Source organism: Carassius gibelio, chromosome A24 (assembly GCF_023724105.1).
Source record: "Carassius gibelio isolate Cgi1373 ecotype wild population from Czech Republic chromosome A24, carGib1.2-hapl.c, whole genome shotgun sequence".
In the NCBI taxonomy this organism is placed as follows: domain Eukaryota; kingdom Metazoa; phylum Chordata; class Actinopteri; order Cypriniformes; family Cyprinidae; genus Carassius; species Carassius gibelio.
This window is the reverse complement of record NC_068394.1, coordinates 15,868,185-15,894,498: the sequence shown is the minus strand read 5'-3', so window position 1 is coordinate 15,894,498 and position 26,314 is coordinate 15,868,185. Positions and strand designations below refer to the sequence as shown.

At 35.5% G+C, this 26,314-nt stretch overlaps 1 protein-coding gene across 2 annotated transcripts in view; it reads left to right on the top strand.

Moving 5' to 3' along the window:
• pard3aa (par-3 family cell polarity regulator alpha, a) overlaps positions 1-26,314 on the top strand; it is a 415,020-nt gene that overhangs the window by 24,552 nt on the left and 364,154 nt on the right. For both annotated transcript variants that reach the window (XM_052542320.1, XM_052542319.1), the window contains exon 2: positions 22,807-22,908. In XM_052542320.1, the coding sequence (XP_052398280.1) occupies positions 22,807-22,908 (102 nt within the window). The remainder of the gene's footprint in view (positions 1-22,806; positions 22,909-26,314) is intronic.

Sequence of the window (26,314 nt, the reverse complement as noted above, 5' to 3'; positions counted from 1 at the left end):
CGTCAACGGTTGATGTTTGCCTAAGGGGATGTTCAAACGATATAAACCAAAACAGAAAGGTTTTTCATTTGCGTTTTCTAAAAGTTTACATAGAGATGCTAGCTGTTCCATTTACAAAAACTTGCACTTTGAAACCTGCTTGTGTTTTCATGCCTTCTAAAAATGGCATTTTCATAGCCAAGGCCGATATATCGGCCATTATTTGGCATTTTTCAAATATCGGCCGATAAGTTTTTCTGTCTAGCCAATGTGTTTGTGGCGGGACTTTTATTTTGACATCGCTGAGAACGAAAGCGCCTGAACACACAGTGCTCATATTCTCCCTCATGTTTGATGTCGTCATTAACAGTTCTGTCCACGCACAGAAGTCTGTCTAATAAACAGACAGAACGGTTAAACAAGGGAATAAAAATGCATACAAAAAGTATTATAACGATTGCTCTTATATTGGTAGTAATAGAAAGGGAATTTTTTCTCGTTTGCCATCAGCTTTCAGCAAATATGCATTTACATCATTTAAACAAATCTTTGATTGACTAATGAACATCTAATTTCAAAAACCTTGCAAACTTAGTTAAACCCAACTGTGAGATCTAAAGAAGTGTGCATTTGTATCCTGCATGATCGCTTGATCTCTGCGTGACACTCGATCCGTGTGCATTGAAGAGAGTTTAGCTTCATTGGGACGCGCGATCTGCAGACTTTAAACTCGTAATTTCAAGTTATGCTGCATTTTATGCATTTGCCCACTGTCATATTCATGTCATTTTCTCTGTGTGCTGTATGTAAAATGATGGTTATCCTGGCTTTATTTGAAAAATATGATTCCCAATGCACACAAACTTCCCAGAATACTGAGTGCTCTGTTGATTACAGTGTTTACTTTTTTATATTAGAATTTTATTAAATATTTATTTATTTGTGAAAAATACTGTCATCTAAAGTATAAGTATGTTTCTTTTACACATTTATTTTTTAATCCATTCCACATCAAATTTCTTATATATTAATTATATATATATATATATATATATATATATATATATATATATATATATATATATATATATATATATATATATATATATATTAGGGGTGCTCCGATCACGATCGGCCGATCGTTATGCGCATCTCGTCAGTAAAGCCGGTTTTCTAATGAGCCGTTAATTCCATCAGGTGCGTGATTTCACATAGAGCAGCTGTTACTACACAGAACCGTTGTTAATAGAAAAGATGCGCCAAAAAACGCTGAAAATTAACGTGATTTGCGCATCTTCTCTATTAACAACGGCTCTGTGTAGTAACAGCTGCTCTATGTGAAATCACGCACCTGATGGAATTAACGGCTCATTAGAAAACCGGCTTTACTGACGAGATGCGCATAACGATCGGCCGATCGTGATCGGAGCACCCCTAATATATATATATATATATATATATATATATATATATATATATATATATATATATATATATATATCGGCTTTATATCGGCTATCACTTTCCAAGATATCGGCATCAGTATCGGCTGTCAATAAACGCATATCGGTCGACCACTAATTTGGATTGGTGAATGTAAACACCTGTTTAATAAGTTATGCTGTCATGTGATTATTTATTTCTGATTCTGTACATTTTGTCACCTCCTGTAGCTCAGATGTCACTGATTCGTCTGACTCAGGCCTCTTTAGCCAGACGTGGTCTTTGAAGTGGATCATGAAGTGCACGACCATTGTTTGTTTAATTGGACACTTCCTGGAGTGTGCAGAGCTGCGGTTTATGCGGCCCCATGGGAAAAATGATCTTTTTCTACTGTTCTCCTCTTCTCACACACTGAGTCTGATTCTCTGTGCCTTTGTTACTTTTACTGGCAAATAGAGGTTTTCATCTCACACAGTGAAATACCGGTTCAACAAGTTTAGGTTTATATTGCTGGAGCTCAGTTTGTCTACTTATAAAAGGAGGAGACACATATTTACTTATTATTAGTAGTAGATGAGTCAATGATGTGGCGTTCATTTTTTCTGCAGATCTATTTATTTATATAAAACCAATTTTAAAAAATCAGTTTATACATGCAATTACATGAAGACATTCTATTATAAGCATGTTTTTAATTTCGGAAATAAAAGTAATTTTGTTCATTTTTGAGAGCATTAAATAAATTTTAGGGTGATGCAGCTGTCAATATTATAATGAAATTTTCATTAAAAGAGTGAAACTCTTGAGAAGAAAATCCAGTTGAGTAGTTTGGCATATTCCTTTAGTGTTATTTCTCGGTGGAAATATTTTAACAAAACAGCAGACCCTGACTTAATAACTGTTTCTCATAAAAAAAAAAAAAAAAAAAAAAAACAAGCAGGTAATTTTCTTGTAAAATGTCATGTGGTGTAACTATCCAAAAACATAATGAAATTTTTTATTTATTAAAATAACACTTTTTGAAAAATAATGAATATGATACGTACACTCAACATGGATTTAAGATAAGTTCAATGTTATGGTTTTATAAGAGGGTTGCACCACATGACATTTAATAATTTAGTGTTTAAATTCAATTTAATTAAAAAATATATTTTTAATACTACATCAGACTAACATGAATACAAAGATTACGTTACAAAAGATTACAAAATAGAACGCTTCAAACCTCCTTTTCATCAATTCCTTTCTTTCCTTGCACACTTTATTTAGTGCAGCTGCAGAGTTTTGTCTTGATTTTTGCCTCTTCTGTTGTTTTTCTGGTTTCACTGTTACACCTTTCCTCTGGTCTGCTCCATCCTGCTCTGAGACTTGTGAATGTTGGAATCCGCGCCTGGGTTTCTTTGGCAAACACCTACTGGTTAGTCAGTACGGTTTATATGTGTTTGTGTTTTGTGAATGTATTTGTTTATGTGATTGAAATTGGCCTCATTCAGAGAAACTTTATTTTAACTCTCAGTGCTTCATCAGGCCTTAGAGGACGCCATTGTCAAACCAATTTAGCCTTGAGCACATTTCAGTTCACCTGCATGTAAAACCATCTTCAGTCGTGCTCTTTCACACTTGTGACTTAATTCGTTTGGCTCCATCAGTGCTTCTTATATAAGCTTTTAGTGCAATCACATCTGTTAATGTCTAGAGAGTGAGAAATATGAGTCTTCAAGCGGCTCTCAGTCATATTTAATGCCATTATTGCTTTAATTTTGTTTTCTTTGATACCCTACAGGCATTCCTTCATCCTCTCGTGCTGTATTTATTCAGCCAGTCCTTCTATTTGAAGACCAAGGACACTAATTTAGCCTTCTGCGATGCTATCAATACACTTCAGACTGAAATGTTGGCACACTTGCTTATAATAGAGTTAAAGGTCATGGTTACACAATGAAAACGTTTTAGAAATATTTAGTAACAAAGATGGAGTGTGTATTTTGTAATTGCAGAATTATTTGTGGGATCTCTGAAAAAAGGTGTAAATGTAAGACTGGACAGACTGGAATAATAATTAAAGTTAAATATAAGGGGCTTAATTTATTTTATATATATATATATATATATATATATATATATATATATATATATATATATATATATATATATATATATAAAATAATAATAATATATATTATAAATATAACAATTTTATATATTTATAATATATAAAATATGTATGTATGTGTGTGTATGTATAATTTCTACATTCTACAAACAAAAAATAAATAAGTGAATGAATGATATTTATAAATGTTGTTTATTTAAAAAAAAAATAAAAAAAATAAAATAATATATATATATATATATATATATATATATATATATATATATATATATATATATATATATATATATATATATATATATATATATATATATAAAGAAATATGTATAATATATGATTAATTAAATGATTATATAATATATTTCATATATATATAAATTAATCATTATCTTGGATATAAATGTGGTAAATATTGGGTAAGAATAAAAAAAAAGTTTTAATAAAAATAATAATAATAATAATAATAATAATAATAATAATAATAATAATAAAACCGTTTTAAATTGTAAAAGTTATGTCAAATGTTGGTCAGCGCATACACTTGTAAAACTGACACACTTTAATGTCTATATACTTCAGTGTAACACAGGCACATTTTTTAAATGTTAAAGAGTTAAAACTTAACACACTTAAAGGTTTATACATTTTGTATCACTTTTTATTCTCTACTGTGTATTTACTTGTAAAACGAGTCTCTGATGCATATGATTTGTAGTAATCTTGCTTCTTCAAGCACTGTCAGCCTCTTAGTCTTAAGTAAAAACAGTGATGTTGGAAAACAACGAACCCTGGCTTTAGCAAAAAAAAAAAAAAAAAGTTCAGTTTATATAAATTTACTCACTTACTCTAGACAAGGCACTTCATTACTTCTAGCTTAAAGCACTATTCTCAGGAAAGAGAGGCATGTTTTTTAGATAAATAAATGATGTCATTGATGAAAGCAGAGTAACAGGGTTGGGATGAGAGAAGAAAAACAAACCTGATATACGGGTAAGAGAAAGTAAGATTGACTGAGAACACACCAGTTATGATTAAGGCCTCGTCTGTGGTCACGGTTTACGGTAAATGTAGTGGTAATTAAGCACAGACTGCTTTTTCCATACTAATCTGCTCCACGCGGGGAGCTTTAATGTCTCCTCTCAGCACCTCGGAGCTTCTAATGATTTCTACACACGATAACATTAGCACAGTTTACTGTTTGACTTTGCATCGTGCCATATGTTCACTTCCTGGTTGCAGTGTTTTGTGATGCCGACACACAGCCTTATGTTCCTCTTGGCATCGCCTGAGCCTCCTTCTGGCATGCATAACTGGTGGTTATGAAATAATAAACAATGCATGAGAGATAGTTCTGATTGCTGCGTGCTGAAGCGGTTGTGTTTCTAGAACATGCCAAATCTACAATCTCCTTCGCTGAGGTCCTGACGTAGAATTACTGAAAACTGATGTGTAGTCGTCTGTTTGATTGGCTTGCTGCCGTATCCAGTAGTCAACATCTCAATGGTGCAGTCACAGCCAAGGTTAATGGATTGTGTGCAACAATTTTAGCACTTAACCAATCGTACTTAAGTGTGAAGCAGGTGGAGATGATTTGTGTGTGGGTGTTCTTCAAATACAGTCTCTTTTGTGTACCAGAGATTGATTATTCAGTTTATAATTGCATAATTATTAAAACTAATTATTTATTAAATGTAATAGTATACACACACACACACACACACACACACACACACACACACACACATATATATATATATATATATGCATAATTTAATATAATAACAAAAATATATAAGTAGAATATGTTGTATATTTTGATTTGTAATTTATTTATTTATTTTTTATTTTTTTATGTATATTATTATTTTTTTGGTTGTCCCAAATAAAAAAAAAATCCCTTAAAATATTTATATACATATATCTTTTTAACTGTGATGATCTGATCTGAAAAGAGTAAAATAATAAAATATATATTTATGTATAATTTTATATATATAAATAAGAGTAGTAATGGTACACAAACATGATGTGTACCTTGGTTTTGACGTCACAGTTAGGCACAGTTTCAGTACAGAAGGGGAAAAGTAAACATACTTTTGTTTTTCTTTAAATAAACTTTGATTAACATTTTCTTAGGGGTTAAAATCTAATATGGCTTATGCTTTGAACCAGTGGTTCCCAACCTTTTTCAACTCGCGGCCCACACAACCACACACTGTTTGCGCGGCCCACTTTTAAAAAAAAACTGCCCCCGCTATTGTTGGGTTAATAATTTACTACTCAGAAGCTAGATTGTTAACTGTATTTACTGAATGAACTAAGGCTGTGCGGTATTGACAAAAAAAAAAAAAAAACTATCGCGATTTCTTTGATCAATTGCGATTGTGACACACACCGATATGCTTTTACAGTCATAAATGAAGCTACATTACACACTGCATAAAAGGCAATATTGGAAATGGCATAATACGTGCACTTTAAAGTTTACATGGCCATAAATGCTAGCAATTAATGAAACCTACTTAGCTAGTGCATTGTTAGTGTGTTGTTTAAATAGCCTAAATATGATTCTGCGTTCATCCCTCATCACACCACAACTGTTTCCTCCAGCGAAAATGAAGCACATGTGAACGCATACTTCATAAAACAATCATGTTGCCATTTTCATTTGAAAATGTAACTTTCAATATAAAATACATATTCTACTGCATGTGGCACATAGGTCTGCATACTTGAGCTAAGGAAAGAGGGTTGTATTAGAAATGCAAACAGTAAAATGTTGTGTTTGTACAGTAAACAAGTTGTGTCTGTGAGATCATGAAGACTTGAATTGTCTTATTCAGTACTCAAATGTTATACCTATCTATGCAATTCAGTGGAATACTGCAATAAGTTTAGTGTACGACCCCTATTAATAATTTTTTTTTAATCTTAAAATCTTTTGATCTCTGTGCTGATGGCCCAGTGCTACTGCAGGGAAAGCTGGCTGACTGCCCAATGCACAGAACTACCAAAGCTAATATTAGCAGAATAAACTAAATAAACTTAAGCTAAATAAATATGGCAGAACACATTCATTTTCTTGACTGCACACATCTGGAAGGATGCCATGCAGTGTCTGTATGGCCCAATTAGTGTTCACAATCTGTGTCTTAATTTCACCGGTGTTGTCTGGGTGCTTTGCATTAGTTTGTTTACATTTTTTGTTTTATTTGGTGTTCGTTTTGTTTTGTGTGGTGAAGGGGAAGTCGTGGCCTAATGGTTAGAGGGTTGGACTTCCAATCGAAGGGTTGTGGGTTCTAGTCTCGGGCCAGATGGAATTGTGGCTGGGGGGAGTGCATGAACAGCTCTCTCTCCACCTTCAACACCACGACTTAGGTGCCCTTGAGCAAGGCACCGAACCCCCAACTGCTCCCCGTGCGCCGCAGCATAAATGGCTGCCCACTGCTCCGGGTGTGTGTTCACAGTGTGTGTGTGTGTGTGTGTGTGTGTGTGTGTGTGTGTTCACTGCTCTGTGTGTGTGTTCACTGCTCTGTGTGTGTGCATTTCGGATGGGTTAAATGCAGAGCACAAATTCTGAGTATGGGTCACCATACTTGGCTGAATGTCACTTCACTTTTTTCACTTCACTTTTTTTCTTCGTTTTTCTTTTTTGTTTTTTTTTTTGTGTTATTTTGTATTTGGTTTGCTTTTGGTTTGGTGTTTATGTTTTGTATGTGTTTTGTTCACTTTGGGTTTATTTATTTTTTTGTTCTGTTTGGTGTTACTTTGGTTTTTGGTATGTTTGGTTTTTTCATTGTTTTGTTATTTTTGTTGTGTGTTTTTGATTTGTTTTGATTTTTTATTTATTTTATGCTATTTTTGGTTATATTTAGTTTAATGTTTTTAAAGTTAAGTTTTTTAGGTGTTATTTTTAGCTTAGTTTTTTTCCCCCTTGTTTTATGTATTGTATGCAGTTTGTTCACTTTTGGTTTAATTTGTTGTTGTTTTTGTTAATTTAGCTTTTTAGCTCACTGTAGTAAAAGGTTAAGGGCTGTGCAGATATTTTTTTTATTATAGATATCCTTAATTCTGCCTGTGTATTTTTGCCAGAGTTTATAGGATTAAACAACACAGTCTCACTCCAACTCGTCATATATTGATGCTTGGTGTCGCTTTTTGATGACCCCTTCAGCGTCATTTTTCGAATCACAGAGTCCTCCACTGTTTTCGGTTGTTTGTCTTAATTTAATAGTTTTCATGCATTTGTATTAAATATAAATAATTTTATATAAATGTATACTTTCATTGGCGCATGTAACCCCACCCCTACCCTAAAACTACCCATTTCTGAACAATAAAAAACACATAACAGAAAAATAAAAGTTCAGTCACAGGTATTGCAAAAACCAACCATAAACAAGCAGTATAAAAGCATTACAAACACGTTGTTAGGGTTACCTGCTCATAAATGTGTAAATAGTCTAATATAAATAAAACTGTTATGACTGTTTACATTGAAAAATGTAATACCAACTAGGGCTGGGATAAACGATTAATTTTTCCAGACCGATTCGATTTCGATTATCTCCCCATTAATTGACTACAAACAATTTATACATGTTGATTGACATATCTGAATAACATTGCAATATATGTTTATTGCTCTTAAAATTACAAAATAAAAGACCGACTAAGAATGCATTACTTTGCACTGCATTTGAGATAGCATTCAATAAATCCTTGAAGCCTTGAAAACACATAGCTTACTGAAACAAGCTTACTGAACACATAGGGCCTAGCATACTGAAAAACAGGTTCTTCTTTCAGATGAAAATAACAACAACTTTATGTCTAGCATTCAATAATAAAGATCACCCAAAATACTTGTTTAGAGCAATTGAAAGAATACAGTAACCAATGTAAACTTGAGGGCTTTAAGCTAATACAGAGAGTGCTTTTCCAAAAAAAAAAATAATAATAAAAAAAAATTAACAGTGGGAGCCAGCAGCCTGTCATGGAGAAAAAAAAAAATCTCTGAATGCTCCACGTGAAACTTTGGCGTTCCGCCCTTTTTCTGTCGTGTCTTATGATTTTGGTTAATATGCATGAGGGAGAGAGAGAGAGAGCAAGACAGCGCTCGTGTATTTTGAAGACTGTGGGTGCGCGAGCGCGCATGAAACTTTGGTGTTTCGCCCTTTTTCTATCGTGTTTAATGATTTTGACTAATATGCACAAGGGAGAGAGAGAGCAAGAAGCGCTCGTGTTGTTTGAAGACTCTGAGTTAGTGATGGGATTTATGGCTCTTTGAGGGGATCCGGATCTTCGCGATCCGTTCCTTTCAAAGAGCCGTTCAAAAGAATGGCTCTTTTGGCTCTTTTTAAATATTTAGTCAGTTTTAAGAAGCCAGCTTGGGAGCATCTCAGTTTATCCTGGAAATAATCACTGGGAGGTATTATGAGGTGAGATTTGTAATCAAATAATTAAAGCTCAGATATCACACACCAATATCTGAGTTTGAATTATTCTGAAATATTGATTGTTACCTCATTTCTCATGTGTGGACTATATTCCATAGGGTTGCACAAATCCCTCTGCTTAGACAGTGACATCATTATTTTGATTTACCTTTAGTACAAAGTGTGTGTGTGTGTGTGTGTGTGTGTAAAACTACGTTGACTTATGTTATTCATACAATACCTACTCACAAATAAACATAAAAAACGAAGCCGGCTGCAATGAATTTCTGTGCAAAACAGCTTTTACTACAAACACTTCCACACAAGAACATTGTTATCACACAAGAACATTTTTTTTTTATTCATTTTTTTTAAAGTAGATAAAATTAGAATAAATAAAATGGAAATGTCTACATACTACATACTATTACTACTGTAAACTTTGCAAATAGGACATCAGCCCCTTCAAGTCAATGAACAATAACAAAGTGGGCTGCAATGAATGTCTGTGGAAAACAGCTTTTAGTGAAAAATTTCTATACAAGTACAGTATCACAAAAGAACATTTTTAATGATTTTAAAATAAGTTTTAAATGAACACAAAATGCAATGTAAATGCATGCACAACTAATAACTAATATCATCACGCTATAAAGGGTTGGCCTGCGCTGGGTGCGCCCCTCCCCCTATAACTGTTCTGTCTCCTGGCGGAGCTCATTTGTATGAACACGCATAGGAAAAAAGAACGATAGAAAGAACGGCTCCTCTCCAGTCGCGACTCGGCTCCCATCGTTCATGTTTATGAGCCGTTCAAAAGAATCGGTTCGTTCGCGAACGTCACAACTCTACTCTGAGTGCGCGCGCAGCCGGGGCTCTCTCTCGTAGCCTACGCGCCCTGTCAGTTATTCTATTTTACATCACTAACCGATCGAATAAGGCTTTGATCCGGCCATTGGTTTACATAAGGTAAACGTTTTGCAAACGTTTTTTAGAGAAATAAAAACAGGTCGACGAATCGATACACATATTTTTCGTCAACGTATTTTTTGCGTCGACGTCATCGATGACCTCGCCGCGTTGTCCCAGCCCTGATCCCAACATATATGCAATAATGGCAACATTATTGCCCAATATATAGTTCAACCATGACAATAAGCCTTTTGCGTCGGCATATCAACTCTAATGCTGTTCACGCCCAACGCGAATAGAGCATCTGGCGCAAATTATTTAAATGTTAAATCAATGCAAAGGCGTGTTTATGTGCATTTGGAGGTCTCGCGGCGCAAATGAGCCATTTAGCGCGGTGCGGAAGACGCAAATTCGCCTCAATCGCGCGTCTAGTTTGTGCGAATGACGCGAATTGAGCGTTTCGTGCGATACCCACGTTAAGCCCTAATGGTGTTTTTTGTGCATTTAAGCATTTGACGTGAATTCGCATCTGCCGCCAGAGTTAAAACATTTGAACTTTGGCATCAATTCGCGCCATGTTAACCAATCAGGAGCCTGCTCAGGAGTCACTCATTCAACATGGAGGATCGACTGATGCTGTCAGTGAGCATTCATCCGGAGCTATATGACAAAAGTTCACATTTAAATAAAAAAAGTTCATATTTTAGAGACAGAAATAAAAAGGACCTATATATACTTAAAACACATTAATATAGGTATTAATATTAATATCAATAGGCCAAAGATAAGAAACGTTTCGTTTTACCCCAAACAAATTATATTTTGTCTTGAACCACTAAAGAGACATCAGAGCCAGCAGCAAATGTCAAAAGGTCTAGCCGAGGTGAGGTTGCTACATTCAACTACATTCTCACCTGAGATACTTTTAAAACTACTTTTCATGACACGATAACAGTAATATTTAGAAAATTATCCGAATAAAAACACACACAGAATGAGTTTGGCTGATGTACTGACCTTCACAGCTGTGCTCTTTTTCTCCCTACTTTCCTTCAAGATGGGCACTTGTTCACCTCTCTCATTGTTTTTTTTTGTCTCTTTCCTGAACCCCCTTTAAACGACTCTATATGCACACAGTCTGCCTTCACCCCAATCCGTTCTGTATTTATACAACAGACAGAAACATCTCATCTCTAATGCATTAATTGCTTAAATTATGTATCATTATAGGCTCATTCAATTGCATCCTTATGTGAATTTAAGTATTCATTGCTTGGCTGATTATCTCAGTATCTGGTGTACATGCAGCACAGTCTATTGTGGGACTCCCGGTGCTCCACGCTGGCTCAGTGCTCAAGCAGTGATTCGTTTATCAAAACATGACATCACGCATTACACAACCACTTCTTTCGGGACAAAAAAATAAATAAGAAAACCCAGTCCAAATCCACTGCTGAAAATGCTGACGAAACCAACAGAGCTGATGACCAACTAATGCCGTAAACCATACAAGGAACCCACTTATTTGAGATTGCTGATTATGATATATTGGTGTACCTAAAGCGTCCCTATTATGCCATTTCCAGTATTGCCTTTCATGCAGTGTTTAGTCCAGCTGTTTGTGAATGTAAGCGATCTGCAAAATTGTAAAGCTGAAAGTGTAGTTAAAGTTATTGCCTCCCAAACTAAATAAATGACTCTGAACCGTCTCAACGAGTTGTTAGTAATTCGAATTCCACTTCCGTGATGGCTACTCATCACAGAGTGACACATTTGCATAATTCTTGCCTATGTTCTTCCATTGGCTGACCGGGAACAGCCTGACCCCTCCCTCAAACACTGTCGCTTGTTCGTGTTGATAAGACGCTTGGTCGTACGCTGTGAAAGTCATTTCGATGGGGCTGCAAATAATCAATGGTTAAAACTATTTTACATCAGGAGTACAGCCCTAATCTTTCTTTATGTTCCCGTCATTTTACCGACAACTGCTCCTGTAATCATCCTGTAATTCTATCGATTTCTATCAAGGGTTCTATGTTCTGTACTATGGCAGCATGTTCTGTACGTGGCAGACCAATCACAACAGACTGGGCCATCTGACCAATCAGAGCAGAGCAGGCTCACGGAAAGGAGGGGTTTAGACTGAATCTCAGAACTGCTTTGAACAAATCATTTGAAAATTGTTAGGAAATTATGTGATATTAAATGCATATTTTGTGACCTTTTGTGCATGTAAACCTGTTGTAGGAGTCTCCCGAAACAATATTATGTACCTTAAAAATGTCTTAATGAGGAACTTTGCATAACTAGCTTCGGAGGAGTTCGGTGGTCAACCAGCTTCACCAGAAAGACCATTTTCAGTTTGGCATGAAAATAGCATTTTTGAAAGGATCCCGAAGAGTTCATTGAAGAATTAAAAAAGGGTGACAAAAATACAAATGTGAGGGTAACCTCAGGAGTCCCATGTTACACGTTCCTCTCTTGTTATTTCAGAGATCAACTTGTAATATTCTGAAGCCCGTGTCAGGGCAGATACTTCATCTTGGTGTTTGAAGTGGCTCAGAAGTTTTGGATCTGTTGTCTTTCGCCTCTCTTGTGAGAGCCAGGACAGCTAGCGTGATGCTAGCTTCTGCCCCGCGAGAGCCTTTGGCAAACACTGTGTATGCTGAGGCTAAGACCCAAGGCTTACCTCAACAGCTTTCCTCCCCTCTTCATTCTTTTCTCATAAACGTCAAGTCTGCCATTTCCCTCTTCTTCTTCTTTCCTTGTGTCCTCACTGAACTCTTCTGTTAAGCGAAGCCCAGTTTCATGAGGTCAGTGAGTGGGGTTTATTGTTTTTTATGGGCCTTGTTGCAATACGATGAATCCAGTTTAAACAAATTCAACAGAAATAAAGTGAATGTCGGGGAGTTTGAGCGTTTCAAGTGTGATTCAGTCAAGTGTTGGTTGAATGATAATAATGACAAACATTTGTGGTGCTGTCTTCTCTTGAGTAAGTGAATGTGACTTATAATACTGTATTCCAGCTGAAGTACTTGTGAAATCTCTTCTTCCAGCTCCTCAGCATGTCCCTGTCAATGCAAAATGTAGGAAGTTTTTGTGTTCTATTCAATCGCAAGTCCCTTACGAAGTACACTCTACGTGATGTATTCTTACATCTTAATCAGATTATAGTGCAAGTGTAGAGTGCATGTCCTTTACAGGAAGTGGAGTTAGAAAGGAGTTAAGACTTGTTATTACACAGTTTTTATTATTGAGTTTAAATATTCCTCTGTGGGATTTGCATGCAGTTGTTCACAGGTCTAAAGTGAAAAAGAGACAATAAACGAGAAAAATTACAATGCAACTGTTGTGATTAAACTAAATTAAATAACATTTGTTTTCAACTATTGCTGCAGACATTTATCACTCAGTTAAGTGCTTTCAAATGTGGCATGTTATATGAACTTTGTAATATGTGTGGGTTTTCAAGCATCAAAACAATAAAAACGTAATGCGTCTTTATGTCAATGTCTTTATTTCTTTGTAGACTTGTTTATTTTTATTTTTCCAGAGCAAAAAATAATGACTATCTTACATTTTGCCTACGATTTACAGAAAAAAAAAACGTCATTCTGTGTAATATTAACCTATATAACAAAAATCTCGTCAGGCATATTTAGAACAAGAATCATCAGATGCCATGTTTTTAAGAAGACTGTATTTAAGGATCACAAGGCAGCGCACAAGTGTAATTTTACCACAATCCTTCAAACCACCAGGTTTCACATTTTCTTTAGCAAGGCCTTTTTAATAATTTAAAATATGCTAAAATGATATAACGAGTAGGCACAGGATGCCTCCATGTTGAAAGAGAACTGGTATGATGATTCTCAGTGAGGATGATTGATCTGTGCTAGCTTTTCAAGTCAGATGTCTGACCTCAAGAAATGATCGAGGAGTGAGTTCAAGGCCACACCATTCTCCTAAATCTCTCTGTTGAGTTGATCTATAGAAGGGCATCAGAGTTCTGTTTACTGACTAAACCCATCAAAGTAGAATCAGACTGGCATCTAATTCTACAACAAGCAGCGGGCGAGTCTCGACACAGCAGGGGAACGGAGAGGTCACGGTGAAGTCTGCATCATATCAGTCCCTTCAGACCGGTGTCTTTATTGTCTTCCGTCCTGTGAAAGCTGAGCTTGTCACTTAATAATGCTGGTGCACACATGCGCTCTCAGGCGTGCCGTTACATGCATGCTTCTCGGCTAATAATGAGTGCTGTGTGAAATTGCACAGTTGTATTTTACACTGTCTGGTTTATTTCAGTCATTTTAAATATTTTTGATACTTGATTACAGCCAGTTAATTTTGTTACCAAATGGTGCATGTTAAGGTCAACTGACAGTATTTACAGTTAACAGGTAATTATGCGTAATTTTTTTTTAATCAGCATGTCATACTAGATCAGCAACTAAGGATTTCCGGGGAAGTGTGTAGATTTCAACATCTTTGAATACAGGTTTTGCATTTTATGCATGCCTTTTTCTATGGAAGCCTGTTTCCTCAACTCAATAACAAATAAAGGTAATTGTGAATTTTTATCTCACAATTTCCAACAACTGCCAATTGAATTCATATCTTGCAATTTGAGAAAAAAAAAAGTCAAATTGCTAGATACAATCTATGAATTGTGAGGAAAAAGGTAAGAATTGTGAGTGATATACTTAGAATTGCAAGAAGTCTTAATTGTAAGTAGAGCTGAAACAACTAATCGATTTAATCAATTAAAATCGATTATTAAAATAGTTGTCAACTAATTTAGTCATCGATTAGTTTCTAAATAACTTTTATTTGCCGTAAGCGGCTCATTTCAGAATCTGCGGGGACCAAAGTGTGGCAGTAGTGTGTATGTGGCAGAAGAAGTAGCGAATAGTCAATAGCTGGCCTCGTTTTATGTCACATGCTTCCCGAACAACGTCTCTGCAGCATTCAGCGGGATGTGGGAGTACTTTACTTTGAGCCTTCAAAAAAGAAGAGTAACCTGTAAACTCTGCACTACTGAACTGTTTAAGGGGCCGTTCACATATCGCGTCTTTTGCGCGCTCAAGTTCGTTATTTCCAATGTGTCCGCGTGGTATGCACGCTCATAATCCGTGTCCGCACCGCATCGAGTTAAAAACATCTCAACTTTTCAGAGAGCCGCAAGCGCACTGCGGGTCATGTGACAAGAACTAACCAACCAGCTTAATCCTTTCCCGTAACAACGTTGAAAGCTCAGCCAAGATGAAGAAACAGCTAATCATAGTTGTATATGGATTGCCATTTTGAAATAAATTTAGTAGCAGAGCTACTGCAAGCAATTTTTAGTGCTGCAAATCCATTTATCCTTTGCTGAAATTTCCCCGTCTTCATGGAGAGAGCACGTCATGGTTGCTTAGCAAAGGCAGACACCTCAGGGCCGCAACTGCCCGAGTGCTTTGGAAAGAAGGAGAAAGCGGCACGCATAGAGTTTTCCATGCATTTTTAGGCGCGATATGTGAACGGCCCCTAAGACTTTTATTTGTGCAGATTCTCCAGTACAATGTTGTTTGCAAATGTTTAGTCGTAAAAGCTGATAACATTGCTTATGAACAGTTAACATTTAAAGCTTTACAAACATGTTCTGTGATCAGTTTGTCATTTATAAGTTCATAATTCAGTCGTGCAGCCTAATTATGACTGAATGAGAGAGGTAAATGTTTAAATATATTTGAAATGCACTTTTTTTCTAAATCTTCACTGCTCTTTTTCACACAGCAGGTTTTTGGTGCGTGTCAATTTTTTTTCTGGACAACCTTCTGATGGATTTTACTTTAAATTGTGAGTTCCATTCAGGTTTCATGCCATTGGCACTTTTTTCGAAGGATTGTTTACAATTTCACAGCATAAGCTATAAAGCTGTTTCCCAGTAAATAATAAAATGCAATGTACTGAAATTTTTATTCAGTTTTATCCTTATTCAATATGTTCTGAAAGATTCCTTAATAAGCTTTGTTCGGGATGTTAAACTACTTTAGGAGCTCTAAGGAATGCCAATAATGTGAAAACATTATTTGAAATCTCCTTGTGAAATTTGCTAGAGTATGGGTCAGTGTTTTGATTGCAGAAGAGTTCGACAAAGGATTACTAACGCATAATAAAACAACTCCAGGTATATTTTTGATGAGGATATGACAATGCAAAATGGTTAAAATCTCTTAAAAATCTATGCTGAATGATAAATACCCTTTTTAATAATTTACTTGGGGAAAAAATGGGCAAAACTAAAATATAAGTACATAAACCGATTTATCGTAAAAATAATCAACAGATAAATCGATTATTAAAATAATCGTTAGTTGCAGACCTGATTGTAAGATCAAAAAGTTTAATATTCTGTATAAGAAATGAGCTTCTATACACCCCCCCCCCACACACACACACACAAAACACAGTAACTCAAACAGTAAATCTCCTTTCTTTGGAAGAATTTACAGATAATACCAATATGCAAAGATTGTGCACTTTTGATGTGCATCATCACTTTCCACAATTTTTTTTGTTTTTAAATAATAGTCTGTGAATAAAAACATATCAGGTGCACAAATACAGTACAGTGCTTGTCCTCTTCGAAGAACAAGAGTCTTCTTGTACTCAATCAGTTTACAGACGTCTGGTGTTGTAAAGATCGTGAAAGAGATCATGTCTGTATGATGTATTGCTACTGGAGGAAATGATGTAATGTGACTAATCAGGACAAATCAAGGTACATGCTGGTGCACTTTAACTTTTACTCTACATATAAAATTGGCTAGGAAAGTACCCGAGATCAAGATTTGTTACATGTTATGATTTGCTGAATTGAGAAAAAATCACAGAGATATAAATGACATTTTCCCACCTCATCAAACATGCAGTTTTAAACATACACTTCTCCTGTGATAAAGCGTCTCTCTTGCATGGCTCTCGCCTCAGGTGTGCTGCTCACAATACGTCTTTGATACAGTAGGAGCTTTACAGCCATCCAAAGTGTCATGACATGTCGCCCAACCGCCCGGATTGTGCAAAGATAAAGCTTGTGGTTAGTTCTGGAATGATTTGTAAAGATCCTGTGCTTTGTTGAGCTAAAATGCTTTCATTGAGCGTTTATCTCGGTTGTGTCATTCACTTCCTTGGCGAAAAGGTTGTGCGTTCGACAATGCAGCCGCTGTCTGCAGATAACTTCTGAACTTATGATTGCTTAGAGCTCATCCGCACCCGAAAGGCAAAGATGAAATCATTGGGACGGCACTTATGAAAAGAAGAATATTTGAACAAGCTCTGCAGCTGGTTGTGGACATTGTTTCTCTTCTTGGGTGGAGATGGATGAGGTCTGAGCTGCTCCTACGTGGTTTAGTTGAAGCCTGGATTTGTTCAGTGTTGTGATTCAGACCTGGTTGTATTACTTCATCGAGTTATAAATGATGTGCTGACAAAGGCGTCCCTGTCTGCTCTGATCTCACATTATCCTGGAATGTTATCTCCATCCATCTTCGAGTCTGTGGAGCGGCGACCTCCTCTTGGGACACGTGTGCGGCTGATAATTGATGCGTTTACAGTGGACAAAAAATATTTGTTCAGTGTGTGTGTGTTGGTGATGAGGAATGCTGCTTATAAAGTGTTGTATTCATAATGTATAACGTTTCAGGTTACATTTGCATTCTCAGAATGGAGCGCTATAAGTGTGGCTCATCTTCATATTTCATATGATGTCTCGTAGAGTGAGTTTCATGCACAAGTACATGAATTAAAAGTAATGCATTGGTAATGCCATGCTCCACCAGTTGAGCTACATGAACGAAAAACAGTGTTACTTGTATCCCTCGTATCGTAACACATAAAAATGCTACTTTATGTGCCTTTGATCTCACGCAGTTCTGAAATGTCTTCTCGATCCATCATCACGTCTCTTGCATGGCAGTCTTCTCTTTTCTACATGAGTGATTGATGATAAATGCATGCCTACTGTAACACATTAACTCAAAGAACACTGTTACATTTATTCATTTGGCAGAAACTTATCCAAATTGACTTAACGGTGTATGCTTTATCAGCAAGTGTGTTTCCTGCTATTTGAACCCATGTCACTGGTGCATGTTAACATTTAAAGCTACTTGAACTAAAAAAACAATGGTGTTACTTGTAACCTTCTCATTGTAATGCAGTACTTGCATACATTGTTGTCCCTTTATTACTGTGATCCCACATCGTCCTGGGATGCTTTATCGCTGTTAATAGGTGCAACTGTAACACATTTCTTAAAATAACATTCATGTATTTGGCAGAAGCTGTTATCTAAATTGATTTCAAGGTGTGCATTTTATCAGCATGTGTGTGTCCAGTATGGGCTTTAACATAAAGGTGTATTTTTATTATCATTTGTGTGATCTGCAGGAATTGAATCCAAGTCACAAATTGTGGTGCCAAGCTCTATCCTTTATTGAAACACATTACAGCATTACTTACTGTAGATGTATTACACGCAACACTTTTGTAGCATGCTCTTGTGTAGTTTTGAATGTGTACCGACAGTCTATTTGCATGTCATGTTTTAAGTTTGCATGTTTGAGTGTGATCATGACACACTTCACTGTTTTGCAGCTGAGGCTAGATGTCTCTCTCTCTCTTTCTCTCTCTCTCTCGGGACAAAATACATCTCCTGCTTCATTTATCTTTCCTTAGCCCTTAATTTTTTCATCCTTTATCTTCATCATCCCTCCCACACAGTAGTAGGACAATGTCTTCTTTTCTCTTTGAGCACACGCACATAAGGCCTGGTCTAACAAACCCTCCTTTATTAATAATTATACCCAGACATCCCTCATTTCATCTCTATTTCCATCCATCTTTAGTGATTATTGGGTCCATTGATCTTAAATCTGCATGTTATTCGCTGGGTTTTTACCGACCCTGGTGAATGTGGCATGTCGTCTCAGAAGTGAATTTGTTCAAATATTTGCTCAATCTTGCTCTGGGTTTATGGCCAGAAGATTTCTTCCAGATTAACTTTGTAAAATCTTGTTGACATTTGTTTCAGATATGTTCCATGAATGGGTTCCCATTTAGCTGATTGTGACCTATTATTCTGCTGATTTTTAATTGAAATAAACGAACATACACACACACACACACATATATATATATATATATATATATATATATATATATATATATATATATATATATATATATATATATATATATATAATATGTGTGTATGTTCGTTTCCACTAATTTTATTAAAAGTTTATAAAAATACCTATTATTTGCTCATCTTACTTGCTGATATGATTGTGCACAATTTGTACATGCATCTATTAGGGCTGCACAATTACTAAAATTTTTATCGCAATTTCATTTATGGATGCCACAATTACGTAATCGTTCAATCGTTGTTTTTTCAGCTTATTTTCATATAAAATACAGCACGCAGTTGCATCAAATCGCAGTTGTGATAATCGTATTTAATTAATAATCGCAATTACAATTTCAAAGGAATAATCGACAATTTTGATTTTTTGTCATAATCGTGCAGCATCTACACAAGAACTTAGAATAAGCTTTTGGAATCGATTGTTAAAATGTAATATCTTGCTCTGCATCTAAAATGTTTTTTTTTCTTTTTGCCTAATGTCACCAGGAACCCCCTACAAACATCTGATGTACACTATGAGACTATTCATAATCCAGTCAGTTCTCTATGGATTCAATTGTGTAGTGCCAATTCACTCAATATCCAGTTTTATTCAGAAACACATCCGAATATGTTTTAAGAAAGAAACAGGTAGATAGAGAGATGAGAAGGCACATAAAGCTGTAAATCATTCATTACTCTGGTCAATTGACTTACATAGACTGGCAGAGGTTTGCATTTCTTTGATGTGCGACCACAATTTTCCCCATTTTCATATTCTTCATCAGTGCTTTGAAGCTCTTCCAGGGTCTGTGGATGCCAAGCTGTCTGCGGGTTGTTCAGCTGTGCCCAGTTATGAGCTTACAGCAGTAGTCAGGACACACAATCAAATACACAGAAATATGACAAAAACTGGCTGGTACTGATGTTTGGATTCTCTGACTTTAATGTTGTGAAATTGATGGCTGCTGTTCTGAGCTAAGCTGTTTTCTTTGTCTCTCAAGTGAGTTACCTAACAAGACAGCAGACATCATAGACAGGATAAAAGCGAATGATGTGATACTCGACTAAACATTAAAATATGTATGAGTATATAATTAAACAGAGATGTTTTTGCATTGATACAGTTACATTTTACTTGTTTCATTCAGTACTATGCTAAATACTAGAGGTCGACGATGTATCGGTTTTGCCGATTAATCGGCACCGATAGTTGATTGCTGGAACAATCGGTTATCGGCAAAAATCCTTGCAGACAGTTTTCCGGGTTACATCCATTGCAGTGTGAGAGCGGCCTGTAGTTGTTTAAATCACTGACAGCATGTGCTGTTTGTTTAGACACGTGATGCTGAACACTGAACATAGCGCGAAACTTCAGACCCGGATTTAAAGGCAGCTGTCAGAAAATCCTGCCCGCCTCAGAGTGTAATTCACATAGTCATTATAGAGCTATAAAATAGATTGCTCTCTCCGTTTGCTGTTTTTGTAAACACTTAACTTCAAACTTATCTATGCCTCATTGTTCATTCTTAAAGTAAACTTCTGTCCATTTGGTGGATAAATAAACTGTTTTAGACCACTGCTCGAGTTGAAAACAACACGGCTAGAGTCTGTGTGATAACGGTGGGCGAGTGTGATTTCACCAAGTACAACATGTTCCTGTTGATCCTGGAACAACATTCCAATCAACTAATCAGAATTGAGAAACTTTTCAGGAAATATCTGTTTTAGGCTTACAAAGCAGTGTTATGTGCTTCTACACCCTTGTTAATCAGCTATCATTTCCCACTGATTTGAGGAATACATTATGGGTAGGTTCAGGTTTAGAAGTAGGGATTGGGTTAAGTTTATATTTTTGGACAATAATGTTGATCCAGGAACATGTCTTACTTGGCAAAATCACGGTCGACCTTTACTGAATATTCCTTAATCGTCTCTGGTTGTTATATGTGACCCTGGAGCACAAAACCAGTCTTAAGTCTCTGGAGTATATTTGTAGATCAATAGCCAACAAAACATTTTATGGGTCAAAATTATTGATTTTTCATGACAAAAATCATAAAGCTCGTGTTCCATGAAGATAATTTGTAAATTTCCTACCTTAAATATATCAAAACGCAATTTTTGAATAGTAATATGCATTGCTAAGAACTTAATTTGGACAACCTTAAAGACTATTTTCTTATTATTTAGATTTTTTTTGCACCCTCAGATTTTCAAATAATTGTATCTCGGGCAAATAGTGTCAACTGATTTCTCAATTTTGAAAAATAATTGATACCTAAGCGAGGTTATTATAGTTTTGCAATTTTCATTAGTTTTTATTTTTATTTCGTTTTGACTTCTTGTTTTCAAATTCAGCTTAGTTTTAATTAGTTTCTAAAGTGGGTTTGCTAGTTTAGTTTAGTTTTAATTTTTTGAAAATGCTTAGTTTAAGTTTAGTTTTTATTAGTTTTATTGTTAGTGTTAATTACTCAACAAAAACATCATACAATTTTAGAAAATATTCATTCCAAAATAAAACTGGTACATAAAATGTACACATGGGCAAAAGTATGTAAACAGTAACTGCAGAATGTGTAAGTGACGTGTGCCAGTAAAAAACCTAAAGAGCCAACAGACATACATGAACTCATGTATTCAACCTATTTTTGGGCCATAACAAGACATTTCTTTCAGATTGTCAAGGAGCTCAATCTGAGAAAAGAACATGACAGAACAAATAAAAGAAAAACTTTAAATATAACTATGGAATGTCGGAATTTCTTGTTTGGGGTGGAGAGGGGATGATGAAAACAATTCCTTCGTTAATTCTTTACACAGAACTTTATAATATTAAATATGATTCAAACCTTCACAAAATATACACATTTAACACCCTATACAAAATTCACACCCCATTGAAATTCCTTTAACTCTTACAAAATCCACACAAATCTACACATCTTCTATACAGAATTCACACCTATACAAATACCACAGCTGTACAGTTTTGACACACTATACTAAATTGACCCTATACAATAGCCTACTTATCTGGACTGAAGCAGCAAACATTCGGTGTAAGAGTAAACACATGACATAACATTGTTTTAATATTTGAATCACAGCTTATATAGTGTTTTGACATCGACAACCCAAGTGCATTTTGCCTCAAACTTGCGACTGGTTAACTTTCTAAAGTAGCAATCGCTTCTCGGGTCGACATTAACACACTGACAAAAATATATTCAGAATTTAAAATATTTGTATACCACATATTATTTATATTCGCATACGACGCAGGGAAAGGAAAATGCAGCTGAACGTTATTTGCTCTATGAAAGACATTGACAAAGACGAAAACTAGGGACATTTAATCTATTTTTTTTATTTTATTTTGGTTTGTTTTGCCAAACACACATTACAGTATTGGTTAGTTATCGTTTTTTCGTAATGACTCGTTTTTATTTTTATTTCAGTTAACGACAATGTTTTTTCCCACATAGTTTTTTTTTTTTTTTTTTTTCGTTCGTTTTCGTTAATGATTATAACGTTTCCCTTAAAGATTGGTTTTGTGGTCCAGGGTCACATATGTAAGTTCTTGACTGTAATCTGGACATTTTCTTTACTTTAGCCTGAAGTTTGTTGCCTTTTATTGTCAACAAGTTATGGATATTTTGAGATCGTGAGAGGAAATCTACATCTGAATGCCTGTTTGTCGAAACGTGACTCATTTGAACTCAATCTGTCCAATTCCCCTCTTTTAGGACCCAAGCTACTGGATACAGGTGAATCGTTTAGAGCATGGAGACGGAGGCATTTTGGACCTGGACGACGTGCTGTGTGACGTGGCCGATGACAAAGACAGGGTAGGTCGACTGTGCATTCATATTTAATTTCTTAAGTGGAGACGCTGATCTCTAATGTGCTCAACCTGAACTTCATTTCTGGTATGAGGGATGAACCCAAAACAATGGCAAAACCATTAGGATATTTTGATACTTATTTCTGAGATGATGATGATGATGATGAAGATGATGGCACCAAAACAGTCATTCCATGTGTGTTTCTAAATACATTTAACAGAGGGAGGGCAAGAGAGACCTCTCTGTTGGGCTTTTCTGACTCGGTTATCACATCTGGATGTTTCTTGATTTCATTTCTCAAAGCTTGGGAATGGCCAGGAATGTCGACTCTGCTATTGTAGTTAATATTACTAGGGATGCATTGAAATTTCAACAAACGAAACTGAATTTGAGTTTTGGAGGGCTGAAAGGATTTTACATTTGCATTCTTCATCTTGCTGAACCAAGATCTTGTCTGTCATCCAATAATCACAATAAACCTTTTTTATTTTGATGTTAAAAAAACGTCTGGGTTTTCAATATCATTTTTTAAATTATGGGCATTTTATGCCTTTATTTAGATTGTGTGCAGTGGGAGAGAGAGGGTAACAAAGTGCAATGATGCTTCATACAAGATTCAAACAATAAATGCAGTTTATTTCAGTGTGAATGTGTTTGAAATGCAGCAAGATGTCAGTCAAACAGCCTGTAAGCAATACAGTAAGTAACTTTATACATTTACTCCAAGAAAGCCATTCAGTGTCCACTAATTCTAGAACAAATAACTCTAGAGAGGAGCGTTTGTATTCATTGTTTAATGCATGTTTGAATGAAAAACAGGCTTTAATTACAGACACCATTTAAATATTTTACTTACACAGTGTTGTAGAAACAATTATATATAAAAACGTCCTTATGTGTATTCTAGAGGCTTTTTGATTATTAAATAAATATGATTAATTACGTGATTAAATCTTTTCAGCTGAATGGAATCTTTAATTTAGTGTTTTGTGTTTTGGGTGCATCACGAATCATTCCCTCTTCCTGTAATTTCTCTCTTTCTGATGCCATATTGACTGTGAGTCTGTGTGTGACTAACCTCGCTGGTCAGTTTCAGACCGCCTCATGCTAAATAAATGTCCGTTTCCTCGAGGACTCATCCAGGAAACGCATCATGCTTGGATCACAGCAGTGGAATGAGGGAAGGTTACCTCTCGCCGAGTCATTGCTCTGACTCTCTCGGTGTGTTAATGGCTAAAAGAGATCCGTCCCTCTGGTGTGTTTCTAGCCGTAGTTTGTTCATTAGCGTTGCTGCTAATGTTGTCAAGTCCTGATAAATTGTGCTTAGCCAGCAAGCTAATTAGCCCGTGCGTTCCTGCTGGGCTCTGGTGACATCTCTCTGGCTAGAGGCGCTTTGTTCCTGGTGATTTATAATTGTCCTCTCGGCGTGACTGTAATTGCTAATTCATGTTAGCTCAGTTAGTGAACGACAGTCTGGCTACTCTCTGCTCAGTCGTGTCCGTAACATGAAGCTAGTTAGCATGTGCATCATAAGTACTGTACGTGTTTGACTTTGAGTATCATTGATACATGAAGGAAACATGACTTTAACATGTATCGAGTGTATTTTAATAGTCAGATGATTGGGTTTACTAAAATTAAAAATGTAATTCAGCGATGATGAATAAATTGATACGTTAAAATAATATTTATATTTAAAGTAAATATTTTTTTAAACTTTCTATTCATCAGTAAAAAGAAAGAAAATAACATTCTAAATCCAAAATTGTAAAAAATATGAAGTACCACAACTGTTTTGATAATAATCAGTAAATCATATTTTCGTGATTTCTGAAGATCGTGTGACACTGAAGACTGGAGGAATGATGTTGAAAATACAGCGTAGCATCACAGAAATACATTACACTTTAGAATTCACATAAATTTTTTTATTTTAAATTGTGGTAATATTTCACAATATTACTGTTTTCACTGTATTTTTGATCGAATAAATGCAGACTGAGCAAAAGAGGCATTTTCAAAACCATTTAAATTAAGTTATTAAAAAAACAGAACAGAATACATAGAATATAAAATAAATATATAATATAACACTCACAATATATGTGTGTGAGAGAGTGTGATGAAACATAAAATACATTGATATGTTTTAACATATGTGTGTGTGTGTGTGTGTGTTTATAAAATTGTATATTTCTGTTTTTAATTAGTGTTTTAGCTCTATTTGTCACATGTTGGATCTGGACTCCACAGTGATGTGGCTCTTGTGTTTCCTGAGTTATCTTTGTTGTGTAAATGCTGCAGTCTGTGTGTGTCTAGAGAGCCGCTGCTCATCTTTTTATTCGCGTGTGCCATAGAAACATCAGGAGTCAGTCAGACTGATGTGTGTGATTCCTCCGAGAGCCACGTGACACCTTCCTCCCTCTTCACTCGCTCCTCATCCTCTCCACTCTTTCATCCGCGCGGCTTCTCTCGTTGCTGCAGACCACATATTTCAGTGCCACATTTTCAATATTGATAATCTTGCATCATCTCCTTTGTTGTTATTGATGTCGTTTCCCTCTTTTTACATCATTGTCTCTCTCTTTCTCACTGATTTCCTCTCTTCTACCCTTCTAGTTTTTTCCTTTGAGGTTTCACAGCATGTCGTCATGCATTTCTCAAGACTTCAACATTGTTTCTGTGTTATGCTGTGCATACAGTCTACTTGGATTAAGCAGCTTTGCGTGTTTTGTGTTTATGACAGATGTTTAGGGCTTTTGCATCTGGTCTTGCTGGGAGGGTGAACAAAAAGGCTTTTATCTGTTTTTGTGTGTTAAAGGTGCTCTTTAATTTAGTTTAGTTTAGTTTTGCAGCAGATATTATTCAATTTCTGGTAATAGGATGCTAAGACAAATACAGAGTGGAGCTCTAGTCTTTGATTTCAGTGTCATACATTTGCTTTAGATGCTCAATTAAATGAATCTTGAACCCTGTAAAGCCTGATATATGACATACAGTAGTAGTCTGAAATATATATATTTTTTATGCATCACTTTATTGAACATTTAGACAACATCTAAGACAAAAATAAAAAAGAAACTTCCAAACCTGTTTTATTTTTATTAATTTTTTGCTTATTTTTAGAATTTTTACTTTTGTATGTTTTTTTAGCTGTTTTTTGCTTTGTGTTTTTTGTATATTTGTGTTTCATTTTATTTTAGTTTGTTTAATCAAAAACATGCAGTAAGTGTAAAAAACATGCAATTTGATGCAGATGCTGTTATTCATATGACCAAAAATTAAGATGATATTCTTACAGCTTGAAATGTAAATCAGTGAGATAGCAGACTATTTGCATATACAGTAAATATAATTTATCACTCTATATCTCCCAATAATATGCCTCAGCAAGATGATATTTAAATGC